The following is a 16,511-nucleotide window of genomic DNA, read 5'->3' as shown; positions in this document are numbered from 1 at the left end:
GAATAAAGTGGGAAAAAATTGGGAAAAATGAGGGAAAGAAGTGGGAAAAAAGCCGGGAAAAAAGGGGGGGAAATGGGGAAAAATTGGGGAAAAATTGGGAAAAAAGTGGGGAAAAAGCGGGGAAAAAATGGGAAAAGATGGGAAAAAGTGGAGGATAAAGTGGGAAAGAAGTGGGAAAAAAATGGGGAAAAAAGAAGGAAAAAAGTGGGAAAATAGAGGGAAAATAGAGGGAAAATAAAGGGAAAATAAAGGGAAAAAAGTGGGAAAAATACAGGGAAAAAGTGGGAATAAAATGGGAAAAAAGTGGGAAAAAAGCAGGAAAAATAGAGAGAAATAAGAAGGAAAAAATTGGGGAAAAACCAGGAAAAATATGGAGAAAAAAGTGGGGAAAATTGGGAAAAAATGGGAGAAAAGTGGGGAAAAAAATGGGGAAAAATTGGGAAAAAAGTTGGAAAAAATGGGAAAAAAGCAAAAAAAAAAAAGGGAAAAAATCAGGGAATAAAGAGAGAAAAAAGTGGGAATAAAAAAGGAATAAAGTGGGAAAAATGTGGAAAAATTGGGAAAAAAGTGGGAAAGAAGTGGGGAAAAAAGGAGGAAAAAAGTGGGATAAAAGCAGGGAAATAGAGGGGAAAAAGGAAGGGGAAAAGTGGGGAAAAAGTGAGAAAAAAGTGGGAAAAAAGTGGGAAAAATATGGGGAAAAATGGGAAAAAAGCAGGAAAAAAGGGGGAAAAAAGTGGGAAAAAAGTGGGAAAAAAGTGGGAAAAAAGTGGGAAAAAAGTTGGAAAAAATGTGGAAAAAATGGGAAAAGGGCAGGAAAAAAGTGGGAATAAAGAGGGAAAAAAGGGAGAATAAAATGAGGGGAAAATTGGGGGAAAAAAGAGGGGAAAAGGCAGGAAAAATAGAGCAAAAAAAAAGCAGGAAAAAAGTGGGAATAAAGTTGGAAAAAATTGGGAAAAAAGCAGGAAAAAATGGGAAAAAAGTGGGGAAAAAAAGATGGAAAAATACAAGAAATAAGAGGGAAAAAAGTGGGAAAAAAGTGGGAAAAAAGTGGGAAAAAAGTGGGAATAAAGTGGGAAAAAAGCAGAATCCAGGGGCAGAAGGATTTCCCAAATTTTCTGTCTCATCCCAAAATTCCTCATCCCAAAATTCCCCTCTCATCCCAAATTTCCTGTCTCATCCCAAAATTCCTTTTCCCAAATTTTCTCTCCCATCCCAAAATTCCTCATCCCACATTTCCCATCCCAAAATTCCTCATCCCAAATTTCCCCTCCCATCCCAACTTTTTTGTCTTATCCTGGATTTCCCCATCCCAAATTTCTCCTCCCATCCCAAAATTCCTCATCCCAGATTTTCCCCTCTTATCCCAATTTTTTGGCTCATTCCAAAATTCCTCATCCCAAAATTCCCCATCCCAAATTTCTCCTCCCATCCCAAAATTTCTCACCCCAAAATTCCTCATCCCAAATTTCCCCTCCCATCCCAAATTTCCTATTTCCTGGAATAATTCCTGGAATAATTCCTGGGATTCCGTTCCCACCTCGCAGCTGCTCCAGGAGAAGCGGAATTTCCTCATCCCAAATTTCCTCATCCCAAAATTCCCCATCCCAAAATTCCCCATCCCAAATTTCCCCTCTTAACCCAAAATTCCTCATCCCAAATTTCCTCATCCCAAATTTCCTCATCCCAAATTTCCCTTCCCATCCCAAAATTCCTCTCCCATCCCAAAATTCCTTTTCCCAGATTTTTCCCTCTTATCCCAATTTTTTTGGCTCATCCCGAAATTCCTCATCCCAAATTTCCCTTCCCATCCCAAAATTCCCCATCCCAAATTTCCCCTCTTAACCCAAAATTCCTCATCCCAAATTTCCCTTCCCATCCCAAATTTCCCATCCCAAATTTCCTCATCCCAAATTTCCTCATCCCAAATTTCCTCATCCCAAATTTCCTCATCCCAAATTTCCCTTCCCATCCCAAATTTCCCATCCCAAATTTCCCATCCCAAATTTCCCATCCCAAATTTCCTCATCCCAAATTTCCTCATCCCAAATTTCCCATCCCAAATTTCCCCTCCCATCCCAAAATTCCTATTTCCTGGAATAATTCCTGCAATAATTCCTGGGATTCCGTTCCCACCTCGCAGCTGCTCCAGGAGAAGCGGGATTTCCTCATCCCAAATTTCCTCATCCCAAATTTCCCCATCCCAAATTTCTCCTCCCATCCCAAAATTCCTTTTCCCAGATATTTCCCTCCTATCCCTATTTTTTTGGCTCATCCCGAAATTCCTCATCCCAAATTTCCCCTCCCATCCCAAAATTCCTCATCCCAAATTTCCTCATCCCAAATTTCCTCATCCCAAATTTCCTCATCCCAAATTTCCTCATCCCATCCCAAATTTCCTCATCCCAAATTTCCCCTCCCATCCCGAATTTTTTCTGTCATCCCAAAATTCATTTCCCCAAATTTCTCCTCCCATCCTGAAATTCCTCATCCCAAATTTCCCCTCCCATCCCAAATTTCCTCATCCCGAATTTCCTCTCTTATCCCAGATTTCCTCTCCCATCCCAAATTTCCCATCCCCTCCCAATCCCCACCCAATTCCCAGGAATTCCTGCAATAATTCCTGGAATAATTCCTGGAAGAATTCCTGGGATTCCGTTCCCACCTCGCAGCTGCTCCAGGAGAAGCGGGATTTCCTCTTCCCAAATTTCCTCATCCCAAATTTCCTCATCCCAAAATTCCTCATCCCAAATTTCCCCTCCCATCCCAAAATTCCTCATCCCAAAATTCCCCATCCCAAATTTCCCCTCCCATCCCAAAATTCCTATTTCCTGGAAGAATTCCTGGGATTCCGTTCCCACCTCGCAGCTGCTCCAGGAGAAGCGGGATTTCCTCTTCCCAAATTTCCCCTCCCATCCCAAATTTCCTCATCCCAAATTTCCTCATCCCAAATTTCCTCATCCCAAATTTCCCCTCCCATCCCAAAATTCCTATTTCCTGGAATAATTCCTGGAATAATTCCTGGAATAATTCCTGGAATATTTCCTGGAATAATTCCTGGGATTCCGTTCCCACCTCGCAGCTGCTCCAGGAGAAGCGGAATTTCCTCATCCCAAATTTCCTCATCCCAAATTTCCTCTCCCATCCCAAATTTCCCTTCCCATCCCAAATTTCCCTTCCCATCCCAAAATTCCTCATCCCAAATTTCCCCTCCCATCCCAAAATTCCTCATCCCAAATTTCCTCATCCCAAATTTCCCATCCCAGAATTCCTCATCCCAAATTTCCTCATCCCCTCCCAATCCCCACCCAATTCCCAGGAATTCCTGGAATAATTCCTGGGATTCCGTTCCCACCTCGCAGCTGCTCCAGGAGAAGCGGGATTTCCTCTTCCCAGGTTTTCTGCAGCTCTGGGTGGGAGAATTGGGGCGGGAGGAGGCGGAGCAGGCGCAGGGCGGCCTCGCCCCGCCCGGGATCCAGGAAAGGACGGCAGGAAACGGCCTGGAAAAACCGGGAATGGAATTCCAGAGGGAAATCGGGAATGGAATTCCAGGGGGAAATCGGGAATGGAATTCCAGAGGGAAATCGGGAATGGGAGCCGGAATTCCAGAGGGAAATTGGGAATGGAATTCCAGAGGGAAATCGGGAATGGAATTCCAGGGGGAAATCGGGAATGGAATTCCAGAGGGAAATCGGGAATGGAATTCCAGGGGGAAATGGGGAATGGAATTCCAGGGGGAAATCGGGAATGGAATTCCAGGGGGGAAATGGGAGCCGGAATTCCAAAGGAAAATTGGGAATGGGAGCGGGAATTCCAAAGGGAAATTGGGAATGGGAGCCGGAATTCCAGGGGGAAATGGGAATGGGAGCCGGAATTCCAGGGGGAAATGGGAATGGGAGCCGGAATTCCAGAGGGAAAATGGGAAATGGAATTACAGAGGGGAAATCGGGAATGGGAGCCGGAATTCCAGGGGGAAATCGGGAATGGAATTCCAGAGGGGAAATCGGGAATGGGAGCCGGAATTCCAGGGGGAAATCGGGAATGGGAGCCGGAATTCCAGGGGGAAATCGGGAATGGGAGCCGGAATTCCAGAGGGAAAATGGAAATGGAATTCCAGGGGGAAAATGGGAAATGGGAGCCGGAATTCCAGGGGGAAATCGGGAATGGAATTCCAGAGGGAAATCGGGAATGGGTAGCCGGAATTCCAGGGGGAAATCGGGAGATGGAATTCCAGGGGGAAATTGGGAGCCGGAATTCCAGGGGGAAATTGGGAATGGGAGCCGGAATTCCAGGGGGAAAATGGGAAATGGAATTGCAGAGGGAAATCAGGAATGGGAGCCGGAATTCCAGAGGGAAAAATCGGGAATGGGAGCGAGAATTCCAAAGGAAAATTGGGAATGGGAGCCGGAATTCCAGGGGGAAATCGGGAATGGGAGATGGAATTCCAGGGGGAAAAGTTGGGAATGGGAGATGGAATTCCAAAGAAAAAAATTGGGAATGTGAAGTGGGATTCCAATGGAAAAATTGGGAATGGGAGATGGAATTCCAGAGGGAAAATGGGACATGGAATTCCAGAGGAAAATGTGGGAATGGGAGCTGGAATTCTGGAGAAAAAGTTGGGAATTGGATTCCCAGAAAATTCCCAGAAAATTCCCCCAAAATTCCCCCAAAATCTTCAGAGAAGTCCCAGAAAATCCCCCAAAAATTCCCAGAAAATCCGTGGAAAATTCCCAGAAAATCCCCCCAAAATTCTCCAAAAATCCCTGGAAAATTCCCAGAAAATCCCCCAAATATTCTCAAAAAATTTCTGGAAAATTCTTGGAAAATTCCAAAAAAATCCCCAGAAAATCTCTGGAAAATCCCCGGAAAATTCCCAGAAAAATCCCCCTAAAATTCCTAAAAAATTCCCCCCAGAATTCCCATAAATCCCCCCAAAAATTCCCAAAGAATTCCTGAAAAATTCCCAGAAAATCCCCCCAAAATTCCTAAAAAATTCCCCCCAAAATTCCCATAAAACCCCCAAAAATTCCCAAAGAATTCCTGAAAAATTCCCAGAAAATCCCTGGAAAATTTCCTAAAAAAATTCCCCCAAAATTCCCATAAAAACCCCCCAAAATTCCCAAAAAATTCCTGAAAAATTCCCAGAAAATTCCCAGAAAATCCCTGGAAAAATTCCCAGAAAAATCCCTGGAAAATTCCTAAAAAAATCCCAAAAAATTCTCAAAAAATTCCTGGAAAATTCCTGGAGAATTCCTAAAAAATTCCTCTAAAATTCCCATAAAAACCCCCCAAAATTCCCAAAAAATCCTCAAAAAATTCCCAGAAAATTCTCAGAAAATCCCTCAGAAAATTTCCAAAAAAAATTCCCCCAAAACTCCCATAAAAGCCCCCCAAAAATTCCCAAACAATTCCTGAAAAATTCCCAGAAAATCCCTGGAAAATTCCCCAAAATTCCCCAAAAATTCTCAAAAAATTCCCAGAAAATCCCTCAGAAAATTTCCTAAAAAAATCCTCCAAAATTCCCATAAAAACCTTCCAAAATTCCCAAAGAATTCCTGAAAAATTCCCAGAAAATCCCCCCAAAATTCCTAAAAAATTCCCCCAAAATTCCCAGATAATCCCTGGAGAATCCCTAAAAAATTTCCCCAAAATTCCCATAAAAACCCCCCAAAATTCCCAAAAAATTCCTGAAAAATTCCCAGAAAATCCCTGGAAAATTCCTAAAAAATTCCCCAAAAAATTCTCAAAAAATTCCTGGAAAATTCCTAAAAAATTCCCAAAAAATTACCAAAAAATTCCTGGAAAATTCCCAGAAAATCCCTGGAAAATTCCCCAAAAATTCCCCAAAAATTCCCAGATAATCCCTGCAGAATCCCTAAAAAATTCCAAAAAAATTCCCATAAAACCCCCCAAAAATTCCTGGAAAATTCCTGGAAAATTCCCAGAAAATACCTGGAAAATTCTCAAAAAAATCCTGGAAAATCCCTGGCAAATTCCTAAAAAATTCCTCTAAAATTCCCATTAAAACCCCCCAAAATTCCCAAAAAATCCTCAAAAAATTCCTGGAAAATTCCTAAAAAATTCCCAAAAAATTCTCAAAAAATTCCTGAAAAATTCCCAGAAAATCCCTGGAGAATCCCTAAAAAACTCCCCCTAAAATTCCCATTAAAACCCCCCAAAATTCCCAAAAAATTCCTGGAAAATTCCCAGAAAATCCCTGGAGAATTCCTGAAAAATTCCTCTAAAATTCCCATTAAAACCCCCCAAAATTCCCAAAAAATCCTCAAAAAAATCCTGGAAAATTCCTAAAAAATTCCCAAAAAATTCTCAAAAAATTCCTGAAAAATTCCCAGAAAATCCCTGGAAAATTCCCAAAAAATTCCCAAAAAAATTCCCAGAAAATCCCTGGAAAACCCCTAAAAAACTCCCCCTAAAATTCCCATAAAAACCCCCCAAAATTCCCAATAAAAATTCCCGAAAAGTCCCCAAATTCCCGGGAAAAGTCCCCAAATTCCCGGGAATTGCCCCAACTCACCAGGAGCCTCACGAGCAGCGCTTGAGGAGACGGAAGATTCCCTGGAAAAGACGGAAAATCGGGATAACCCCTCCCCCACCCCGCGGAATCCGGAATTCCCGAGCTTTTCCCGGGATTTACCGCGGCGCTCCGGGCTTTTTTCCGGAGGCTCTTCCCGGATTTTCCCGGCCAGGAAAGCGAGGCTGCGGCACAGCGGGGTCAGGGCTGGGCTGAAAGGAGCCGGGAGCAGAAATTCCAACAGGAACGGCCACAGAACCTGCCGGAAAATTCCGGAAAATTCATGGGATGGACCTCGGGAATGCCCGGAGAAATCCCAGGAAAATCCGGGAAAATTCCCGGAAAATCCACAGAAAAAACCTGGGAAAGTCTCTGGAAAATTCCATGAAAATTCCCAGAAAATTCCCTGAAAATCCATGAAAATTCCTGGGAAAATCCTGGGAAATTCCCTGAAAATTCCCTGAAAATTCCCAGGAAAATCTCTGGAAAATTCCATGAAAATTCCCAGAAAATTCCCTGAAAATCCACAGAAAATTCCTGGGAAAATCCTGGGAAATTCCCAGAAAATTCCCAGAAAATTCCCAGAAAATTCTCCAGAAAATTCCCAGAAAATTTTCAGAAAATTCCAGGAAGATTCCCAGAAAATTCCTGGGAAAATCCTGGGAAATTCCCTGAAAATTCCCTGAAAATTCCCAGGAAAAAAATGGAAAAATCCCAGAAAATTACTTGAAAATCCACAGAAAATTCCTGGGAAAATCTCTGGAAAATTCCTCTAAAATTCCCAGAAAATTCCTGGAAAATCCCAGGAAAATTCCAGGAATATCCCCAGAAAAATTCCAGGAAAATCTTCAGAAAATTCCCAGAAAAAACATGGAAAAATCCCAGAAAATTCCCTGAAAATCCACAGAAAAATCCTGGGAAAATCTCTGGAAAATTCCTCTAAAATTCCCAGAAAATTCCCAGATAATTCCAGGAAAATTCCATGAAAATTCCCAGAAAATTCCCAAAAAATCCACAGAAAATTCCTGGAAAATTCCCAGGAAATTCCCCAAAATTGTCCAAAATCCTCCAGAAAATCTCCCCAAAATTCCTGGGAAATCCCCCCAAAAAAATTCCCAGAAAATTCCTGAAGAACTGAAAATTCCTGGAAAATTCCCCCAAAATTCCCAGAAAATCCCCAGAAAATTCCCAAAAATTCTCCCAAAAATTCCCCGAAAATTCCTCCCCAAAATTCCTGGAAAATCCCCCCCAAAATTCCAGAAAATTCCTAAAAATTCGCAGAAAATTCCTGGAAAATTCCTAAAAAATTGCCCAAAATTCTCCCAAAAATTCAAAAAAAATTTCCAGGAAATTCCCAGAAAATTCCTGGAAAATTCTCCCAAAAAATCCCTAAAAATTTCCCCAAATTTTCCAGAAATTTCCTGGAAAACTTCCCCAAAGTTCCTGGAAATTTCCTGGAAAATTCACAAAAAATTCCTGGGAAATTCTCAGAAAATTCCTGAAAAAATTCCCCAAATTCTCCAAAAATTTCCTGGAAAATTTCCCCAAAATTCCTGGAAAATAAAAAAAAAAAAAAAATCAGAAAATTCCTGAAAAATTCCTGGAAAATTCCCAGAAAAATCCTGGAAAAATCCTGGAATATGCCCAGAAAATTCCTAAAAATTGCCCAAAATTCTCCCAAAAATTAAAAAAAAAAAAAATTCCTGAAAATTCCTGGGAAATTATCAGAAAATTCCCTAAAAATTTCCCCAAATTCTCATAAAAAATCCTCAAAAAATCCTGGAATATGTCAAAAAAATTCCTAAAAAATTGCCCAAAATTCTCCCAAAAATTCCCCAAAAATTTCCAGAAAATTCCTGGAAAATCCAAAAAAAATTCCCTAAAAATTTCCTGGAAAATTCTCAGAAAATTCAAAAAAAATTTCCCCAAATTCTCTAAAAAAATCCTGAAAAAATCCTGGAATATGTCAAAAAAAATTCCTAAAAATTGCCCAAAATTCTCCCAAAAATTCCAAAAAAATTCCAGAAAATTCCCAGAAAATTTCTGGAAAATCCAAAAAAAATTCCTGGAAAATTCCAAAAAAAATTACAGAAAATTCCTGGAAAATTCTCCGAAAATTCCTAAAAATTCCTGAAAAATTCCCCGGAAATTCCTGGGGATTGGGGATTTTGGGGTTTTTTGGGGTGAGGAATTCCAGGATTTGGGTTTTTTGGGAATTTTTTCCCGGAAAACTGACGTGGCTCATGCTGGGCACGGTGGAGCTGAGCAGGAGCCGGAAATGCCTCGGGATCGGGAATTTTGGGATGGAAATTCCCAGAAAAATCCTGGAAAATTCCTAAAAAAATGCCCAAAATTCTCCCAAAAATTCCCAAAAATTTCCAGAAAATTCCCAGAAATTTCCTGGCAAATTCTCAGAAAATTCCCTAAAAATTTCCCCAAATTCTCCCAAAAAATCCTGAAAAAATCCTGGAATATGTAAAAAAAAATTCCTAAAAATTGCCCAAAATTCTCCCAAAAATTCCAAAAAAATTCCAGAAAATTCCCAGAAAATTCCTGGAAAATCAAAAAAAAATTCCTGGAAAATTCCAAAAAAAATTACAGAAAATTCCTGGAAAATTCACAAAAAAATTACAGAAAATTCCTGGAAAATTCACAGAAAATTCCTAAAAATTCCTGAAAAATTCCCCGGAAATTCCTGGGGATTGGGGATTTTGGGGTTTTTTGGGGTGAGGAATTCCAGGATTTGGGTTTTTTGGGAATTTTTTCCCGGAAAACTGACGTGGCTCATGCTGGGCACGGTGGAGCTGAGCAGGAGGAGGGTGCTGACGCTGACGCTCCGGACGCTGCCGCTCGTGGGATCCTCGGAATTTTCCTCCGGAATTCCCGAGGGCTGGGAGGAAAAAAAAGGGGAAATTCCTGAAAAAATGGGGGAAAATGGGGGGAAAAGGGGGAAAAATGGGAAAAAAAATGGGGAAAAGGGGGAAAATGGGAAAAAAAGGGGGGAAAATGGGGAAAAAAATAGGGAAAAAGGGGGAAAATGGGAAAAAATAGGGAAAAGGTGGAAAAATGGGGGAAAATGGGGAAAAAATGGGGAAAAGGGGGAAAAATGGGGAAAAAATGGGGAAAGGGAAAAAATGGGGAAAGGGAAAAAATGGGGAAAGGGAAAAAATGGGGAAAGGGAAAAAATGGGGAAAAAAATAGGGAAAAGGTGGAAAAATGGGGAAAAATGGGGAAAAGGGGAAAAATAGGGAAAAATAAAGGGAAAAGGGGAGAAAAAATAGGGAAAAAAATAGGGAAAAGGGGGAAAAATAAGAAAAAAATAGGGAAAAGGTGGAAAAATGGGGAAAAATGGGGGAAAAATGGAGAAAAAAATAGGGAAAAGGGGGAAAAATGGGGAAAAAATAGGGAAAAAATGGAGAAAATGGGAAAAAATAGGGAAAAGGTGGAAAAATGGGGAAAAATGGGGAAAAAATGGGGAAAAGGGGGAAAAATGGGGAAAAAATGGGGAAAGGGAAAAAATGGGGAAAAAAATAGGGAAAAGGTGGAAAAATGGGGAAAAATGGGGAAAAGGGGGAAAAATAGGGAAAAATAAAGGGAAAAGGGGAGAAAAAATAGGGAAAAAAATAGGGAAAAGGGGGAAAAATAAGAAAAAAATAGGGAAAAGGTGGAAAAATGGGGAAAAATGGGGGAAAAATGGGGAAAAAATAGGGAAAAAGGGGAAAAATGGGGAAAAAATAGGGAAAAAATGGAGAAAATGGGAAAAAATAGGGAAAAGGTGGAAAAATGGGGAAAAATGGGGAAAAAATGGGGAAAAGGTGGAAAAATGGGGAAAAAAATAAGGAAAAGGGGGGAAAAAATAGGGAAAAAAAGGGAAAAGGGGGGAAAAATGAGAAAAAAATAGGGAAAAGGGGGGAAAAATGGGAAAAAATGGGGGAAAAATGGGGAAAAAATAGGGAAAGGGGGGAAAAAATGGGGAAAAGGGGGAAAAATGGGGAAAAAAATAAGGAAAAGGTGGAAAAATGGGGAAAAATGGGGAAAAGGGGGGAAAAGGGGGAAAAAATGGGAAAAAAATGGGGAAAATGGAAAAATAGAAAGAAAATGGGAGAAAAAAGAGGAAAAATCAGGAAAATGAAGGGAAAGGAAAGAGATAAAAATTGGGATAAAAGGGGAAAAGGAGAAAAATGGGAAAAATGGGAAAAAATGGGAGGAAAATGGGAAAAACAGGAGGGAAATGGGAGAAAAAATGGGGAAAGAGGAGGAAAAATGGGGAAAGGAAAAGGGGGAAAATCGGGATAAAAGGGGAAAAGGAGGAAAATGAGGAAAATGGGAGAAAAAAGTGGGAAAAGAGGAGGAAAAATGGGGAAAAACAAAGGAAAAGAGAGAGGGAAAAACTGGGATAAAAGGAGGAAAGGGGGAAATGGGAAAAATGGGACAAAAATGGGAAAAATGGGAGGAAAATGGGAAAAAATTGGAAAAAATGACAGAAAAATGGTGGAAAAAATGGGAAAAATGGGAAAAATGGGGGAAGAATGTGAGGAAAATGGGAAAAAATGGTGGAAAAAGAGAAAAAATGGGAATAATGGGAGGAAAAATGGGAAAAATAGGAGGAAAATGGGAAAAAATGGGAAAAATGGGAGGACAAATGGGAGGAAAATGGGAAAAAATGGGAGGAAAATGGGGAAAAAAAATGGTGGAAAATGGGAAAAAATGGGAAAAATAGGAGGAAAATGGGAAAAATGGTGGAAAAAGAGAAAAAATGGGAATAATGGGAGGGAAAATGGGAAAAATAGGAGGAAAATGGGAAAAAATAGGAGGAAAATGGGAAAAAATGGGAGTAAAACGGGAAAAAAAATGGTGGAAAAAGAGAAAAAATGGGAAAAATAGGAGGAAAAAGAGAAAAAATGGGAAAAATGGGAGGGAAAATGGGAAAAATAGGAGGAAAATGGGAAAAATGGGAGGAAAAATGGGAAGATAATGGGAGGAAAATGGGAAAAAATGGGAGGAAAATGGGAAAAATGGGAAAAATGTGAGGAAAATGGGAAAAATAGGAGGAAAATGGGAAAAAATGGGAGGAAAATGGGAAAAATAGGAGGAAAATGGGAAAAAATGGGAAAAATGGGAGGGAAAATGGGAAAAATGGGAGGAAAATGAGAAAAAATGGGAGGAAAATGGGAAAAATAGGAGGAAAATGGGAAAAAATGGGAAAAATGGGAGGGAAAATGGGAAAAATAGGAGGAAAATGGGAAAAATGGGAGGAAAACGGGAAAAAAAATGGTGGAAAAAGAGAAAAAATGGGAAAAATAGGAGGAAAATGGGAAAAAATGGGAAAAATGGGAGGGAAAATGGGAAAAATAGGAGGAAAATGGGAAAAATGGGAAAAATGGGAGGAAAAATGGGAAGATAATGGGAGGAAAATGGGAAAAAATGGGAGGAAAATGGGAAAAAATGGGAAAAATGTGAGGAAAATGGGAAAAATGGGAGGAAAATGGGAAAAAATGGGAAAAATGGGAGGGAAAATGGGAAAAATGGGAGGAAAATGGGAAAAAATGGGAGGAAAATGGGAAAAATAGGAGAAAAATGGGAAAAAACGGGAAAAAAATGGGAGGAAAATGGGAAAAAAATGATGGAAAAAGAGAAAAAATGGGAAAAGTAGGAGGAAAATGGGAAAAAATGGGAAAAATAGGAGGAAAAATGGGAAAAATAGGAGGAAAATGGGAAAAAATGGGAAAAATGTGAGGAAAATGGGAAAAATAGGAGGAAAACGGAAAAAAAAATGGTGGAAAAAGAGAAAAAATGGGAAAAATAGGAGGAAAATGGGAAAAATGGATGAAAAAATGGGAGAAAATGGTGGAAAAAGAGAAAAAATGGGAAAAATAGGAGGAAAATGGGAAAAAATGGGAAAAATGGGAGGAAAATGGGAAAAATAGGAGGAAAATGGGAAAAAATGGGAAAAATGGGAGGAAAATGGGAAAAAATGGGAGGAAAATGGGAAAAAATGGGAAAAATGTGAGGAAAATGGGAAAAATGGGAGGAAAATGGGAAAAAATGGGAAAAATGGGAGGAAAATGGGAAAAATGGGAGGAAAATGGGAAAAAATGGGAGGAAAACGGAAAAAAAAATGGTGGAAAAAGAGAAAAAATGGGAAAATAGGAGGAAAATGGGAAAAAATGGGAAAAATGGGAGGAAAAATGGGAAAAATAGGAGGAAAATGGGAAAAATGGGAAAAATGTGAGGAAAATGGGAAAAATAGGAGGAAAATGGGAAAAAATGGGAGTAAAACGGGAAAAAAAATGGTGGAAAAAGAGAAAAAATGGGAAAAATAGGAGGAAAAAGAGAAAAAATGGGAAAAATGGGAGGGAAAATGGGAAAAATGGGAGGAAAATGAGAAAAAATGGGAGGAAAATGGGAAAAATAGGAGGAAAATGGGAAAAAATGGGAAAAATGTGAGGAAAATGGGAAAAATAGGAGGAAAATGGGAAAAATGGGAGGAAAACGGGAAAAAAATGATGGAAAAAGAGAAAAAATGGGAAAAGTAGGAGGAAAATGGGAAAAAATGGGAAAAATAGGAGGAAAAATGGGAAAAATAGGAGGAAAATGGGAAAAAATGGGAAAAATGGGAGGAAAAATGGGAAAAATAGGAGGAAAATGGGAAAAAATGGGAGGGAAATGGGAAAAATAGGAGGAAAATGGGAAAAAATGGGAAAAATGTGAGGAAAATGGGAAAAAAATGATGGAAAAAGAGAAAAAATGGGAAAAGTAGGAGGAAAATGGGAAAAAATGGGAAAAATAGGAGGAAAAATGGGAAAAATAGGAGGAAAATGGGAAAAAATGGGAAAAATGTGAGGAAAATGGGAAAAATGGGAGGAAAATGGGAAAAAATGGGAGGAAAACGGGAAAAATGGGAAAAATGGGAGGAAAATGGGAAAAATGGGAGGAAAATGGGAAAAAATGGGAAAAATGGGAGGAAAATGGGAAAAATGGGAGGAAAATGGGAAAAATGGGAGGAAAACGGAAAAAAAAATGGTGGAAAAAGAGAAAAAATGGGAAAAAGAGGAGGAAAATGGGAAAAAATGGGAAAAATGGGAGGAAAATGGGAAAAATAGGCGGAAAACGGAAAAAAAAATGGTGGAAAAAGAGAAAAAATGGGGAAAAAAGGGAAAAAATTGGGATAAAATGGGAGAAAAAGGCAGGAAAAAGGGGGAAAAAATGGGAGAGGATGGGAAGAAGGGAAAAGGGCGGGGAAAATTGGGAATTTGGGGAGGAGATTTGGGAATTGTGACCTCGTCCGGGGGCAGGGCGCACTGGCGGATCAGGAATTCCAGGAGAGATTCCCCAGCCGGCGGCTCCAGGAAGCCGTGGTGAGCCATGGCACTGATCAGCTGCACCAGAGCGCGCTTCACCTGCGGGAAAAGATGGAAAAATGGGAAAAACGGGAATGCGGGGGGAAATGGGGGGAAAAACGGGAATTCCGGGGGGAAATGGGGATAAATGGGGGGAAAAAACGGGAATTCGGGGGGAAATGGGGGGAAATGGGGGGAAAATGGGGGGAAAAACGGGAATGCGGGGGGAAATGGGGGAAAATGGGGGGAAAAACGGGAATTCCGGGGGGAAATGGGGGGAAAAACGGGAATGCGGGGGGGAAATGGGGGAAAATGGGGGGAAAAATGGGGGGAAAAACGGGAATTCCGGGGGGAAATGGGGGGAAAAACGGGAATTCGGGGGGAATGGGGATAAATGGGGGGAAAAAACGGGAATGCGGGGGGGAAATGGGGGGAAAAACGGGAATGCGGGGGGGAAATGGGGGGAAATGGGGAAAAAACGGGAATTCGGGGGGGAAATGGGGAAAAATGGGGGGAAAACGGGAATTTGGGGGGAAATGGGGGGAAAATGGGGAAAAAACGGGAATTCGGGGGGGAAATGGGGGAAAATGGGGAAAAAACGGGAATTCGGGAGGAAATGGGGGAAAATGGGGGAAAAATGGGGGGAAATGGGGGGAAATGGGGATAAAATGGGGAAAAAACGGGAATTCGGGGGGAAATGGGGAAAAATGGGGAAAAACGGGAATGCGGGGGGGAAATGGGGATAAATGGGGGGAAATGGGGAAAAAATGGGGGGAAAAATGGGTGGAAATGGGGAAAAATGGGGATAAAAGGGGGGGAAAAGTGGGATTAAGGAGCATTGATTGGCTTCACCTGCGGGAAAAGATGGAAAAATGGGGAAAAAACGGGAATTTGGGGGGGAATGGGGAAAATGGGGAAAAAACGGGAATGCGGGGGGAAATGGGGGGAAATGGGGAAAAATGGGGAAAAAACGGGAATGCGGGGGGGAAATGGGGAAAAAATGGGGGGAAAAATGGGGGGAAATGGGGGGAAATGGGGGGAAATGGGGGGAAAAATGGGGGGAAAAATGGGAATTCCGGGGGGAAATGGGGGGAAAAACGGGAATGCGGGGGGGAAATGGGGGGAAATGGGGAAAAAACGGGAATTCGGGGGGAAATGGGGGGAAAAATGGGGGGAAAAACAGGAATGCGGGGGGAAATGGGGAAAAAATGGGGAAAAACGGGAATGCGGGGGGAAATGGGGGAAAATGGGGGGAAAAATAGGGGGAAATGGGGGGAAATGGGGGGAAAATGGGGGGAAATGGGGATAAAATGGGGAAAAAATGGGAATTCGGGGGGAAATGGGGAAAAAATGGGGAAAAAATGGGGTGAAATGGGGGGGGAAAATGGGATTAAGGAGCTCTGATTGGCTTCACCTGCGGGAAAAGATGGAAAAATGGGGAAAAAACGGGAATTCTGGGGGGGAAATGGGGGGAAAATGGGGAAAAAACGGGAATTCGGGGGGAAATGGGGGGAAATGGGGGAAAAATGGGGGAAAATGGGGAAAAAACGGGAATTTGGGGGGAAATGGGGAAAAAATGGGGAAAAAATGGGGGGAAATGGGGATAAAATGGGGAAAAAACGGGAATTCGGGGGGAAATGGGGGGAAATGGGGGGAAATGGGGAAAAAATGGGGGGAAATGGGGGAAAATGGGTGGAAAAATGGGGGGAAATGGGGGAAAATGGGGGAAAAATGGGAAAAAATGGGGGGAAAATGGGGAAAAAACGGGGAGAAAATGGGATTAAGGAGCATTGATTGGCTTCACCTGCGGGAAAAGACGGAAAAATGGGGAAAAAACGGGAATTCGGGGGGGAAATGGGGAAAAAATGGGGGGAAATGGGAAAAAATGGGAGGAAATGGGGAAAAATGGGGGGAAAATGGGGAAAAATGGGAGGAAATGGGGAAAAATGGGGGGAAATGGGGGAAAATGGGGGGAAAATGGGGAAAAATGGGGAAAAAATGGGGGAAAATGGGGAAAAAATGGGGGAAAATGGGGAAAAAATGGGGAAAATGTAGGGAAATGGGGATAAAAGGGGGGAAAAATGGGATTAAGGAGCATTGATTGGCTTCACCTGCGGGAAAAGACGGAAAAATGGGGAAAAAACGGGAATTCTGGGGGGGTAATGGGGATAAAATGGGGATAAATGGGGGGAAATGGGGAAAAAATGGGGGGAAAATGGGATTAAGGAGCATTGATTGGCTTCACCTCCGGGAAAAGACGGAATTCCAGGAAAAAATGGGAATTCGGGGGGGAAATGGGGAAAAAATGGGGGGAAATGGGAAAAAATGGGGGGAAATGGGGAAAAACGGGGGGAAATGGGGGGAAATGGGGGGAAATGGGGAAAAAATGGGGAAAATGGGGAAAAAATGGGGAAAATGTAGGGAAATGGGGAGAAAAATGGGGAAAAATGGGGAAAAATGGGGGAAAATGGGGAAAATGGGTGGAAAAATGGGGGGAAATGGGGAAAAATGGGGGGAAATGGGGAAAAATGGGGGAAAATGGGGAAAAATGGGAGGAAATGGGAAAAATGGGGGGAAATGGGGGAAAATGGGGGGAAATGGGGAAAAATGGGGAAAAAATGGGGGAAAATGGGGGAAAATGG

At 41.5% G+C, this 16,511-nt stretch overlaps 1 protein-coding gene across 5 annotated transcripts in view; it reads right to left on the bottom strand.

Moving 5' to 3' along the window:
- MROH1 (maestro heat like repeat family member 1) overlaps nt 1–16,511 on the bottom strand; it is a 143,780-nt gene that overhangs the window by 90,190 nt on the left and 37,079 nt on the right. For all 5 annotated transcript variants that reach the window (XM_086875842.1, XM_086875857.1, XM_086875845.1 and 2 more), the window contains exons 14-18: nt 13,810–13,929; nt 9,309–9,419; nt 6,653–6,788; nt 6,533–6,573; nt 3,353–3,497 (exon numbers count right to left, since the gene is read on the bottom strand). In XM_086875842.1, the coding sequence (XP_086731968.1) occupies nt 3,353–3,497; nt 6,533–6,573; nt 6,653–6,788; nt 9,309–9,419; nt 13,810–13,929 (553 nt within the window). The remainder of the gene's footprint in view (nt 1–3,352; nt 3,498–6,532; nt 6,574–6,652; nt 6,789–9,308; nt 9,420–13,809; nt 13,930–16,511) is intronic.

The sequence above is a fragment of the Cyanistes caeruleus genome, chromosome 1 (genome assembly GCF_971803275.1).
Source record: "Cyanistes caeruleus chromosome 1, bCyaCae1.hap1.1, whole genome shotgun sequence".
NCBI lineage: Eukaryota > Metazoa > Chordata > Aves > Passeriformes > Paridae > Cyanistes > Cyanistes caeruleus.
The sequence above is the reverse complement of the archived record's forward strand: the minus strand, read 5'-3'. Positions and strand labels throughout refer to the sequence as shown.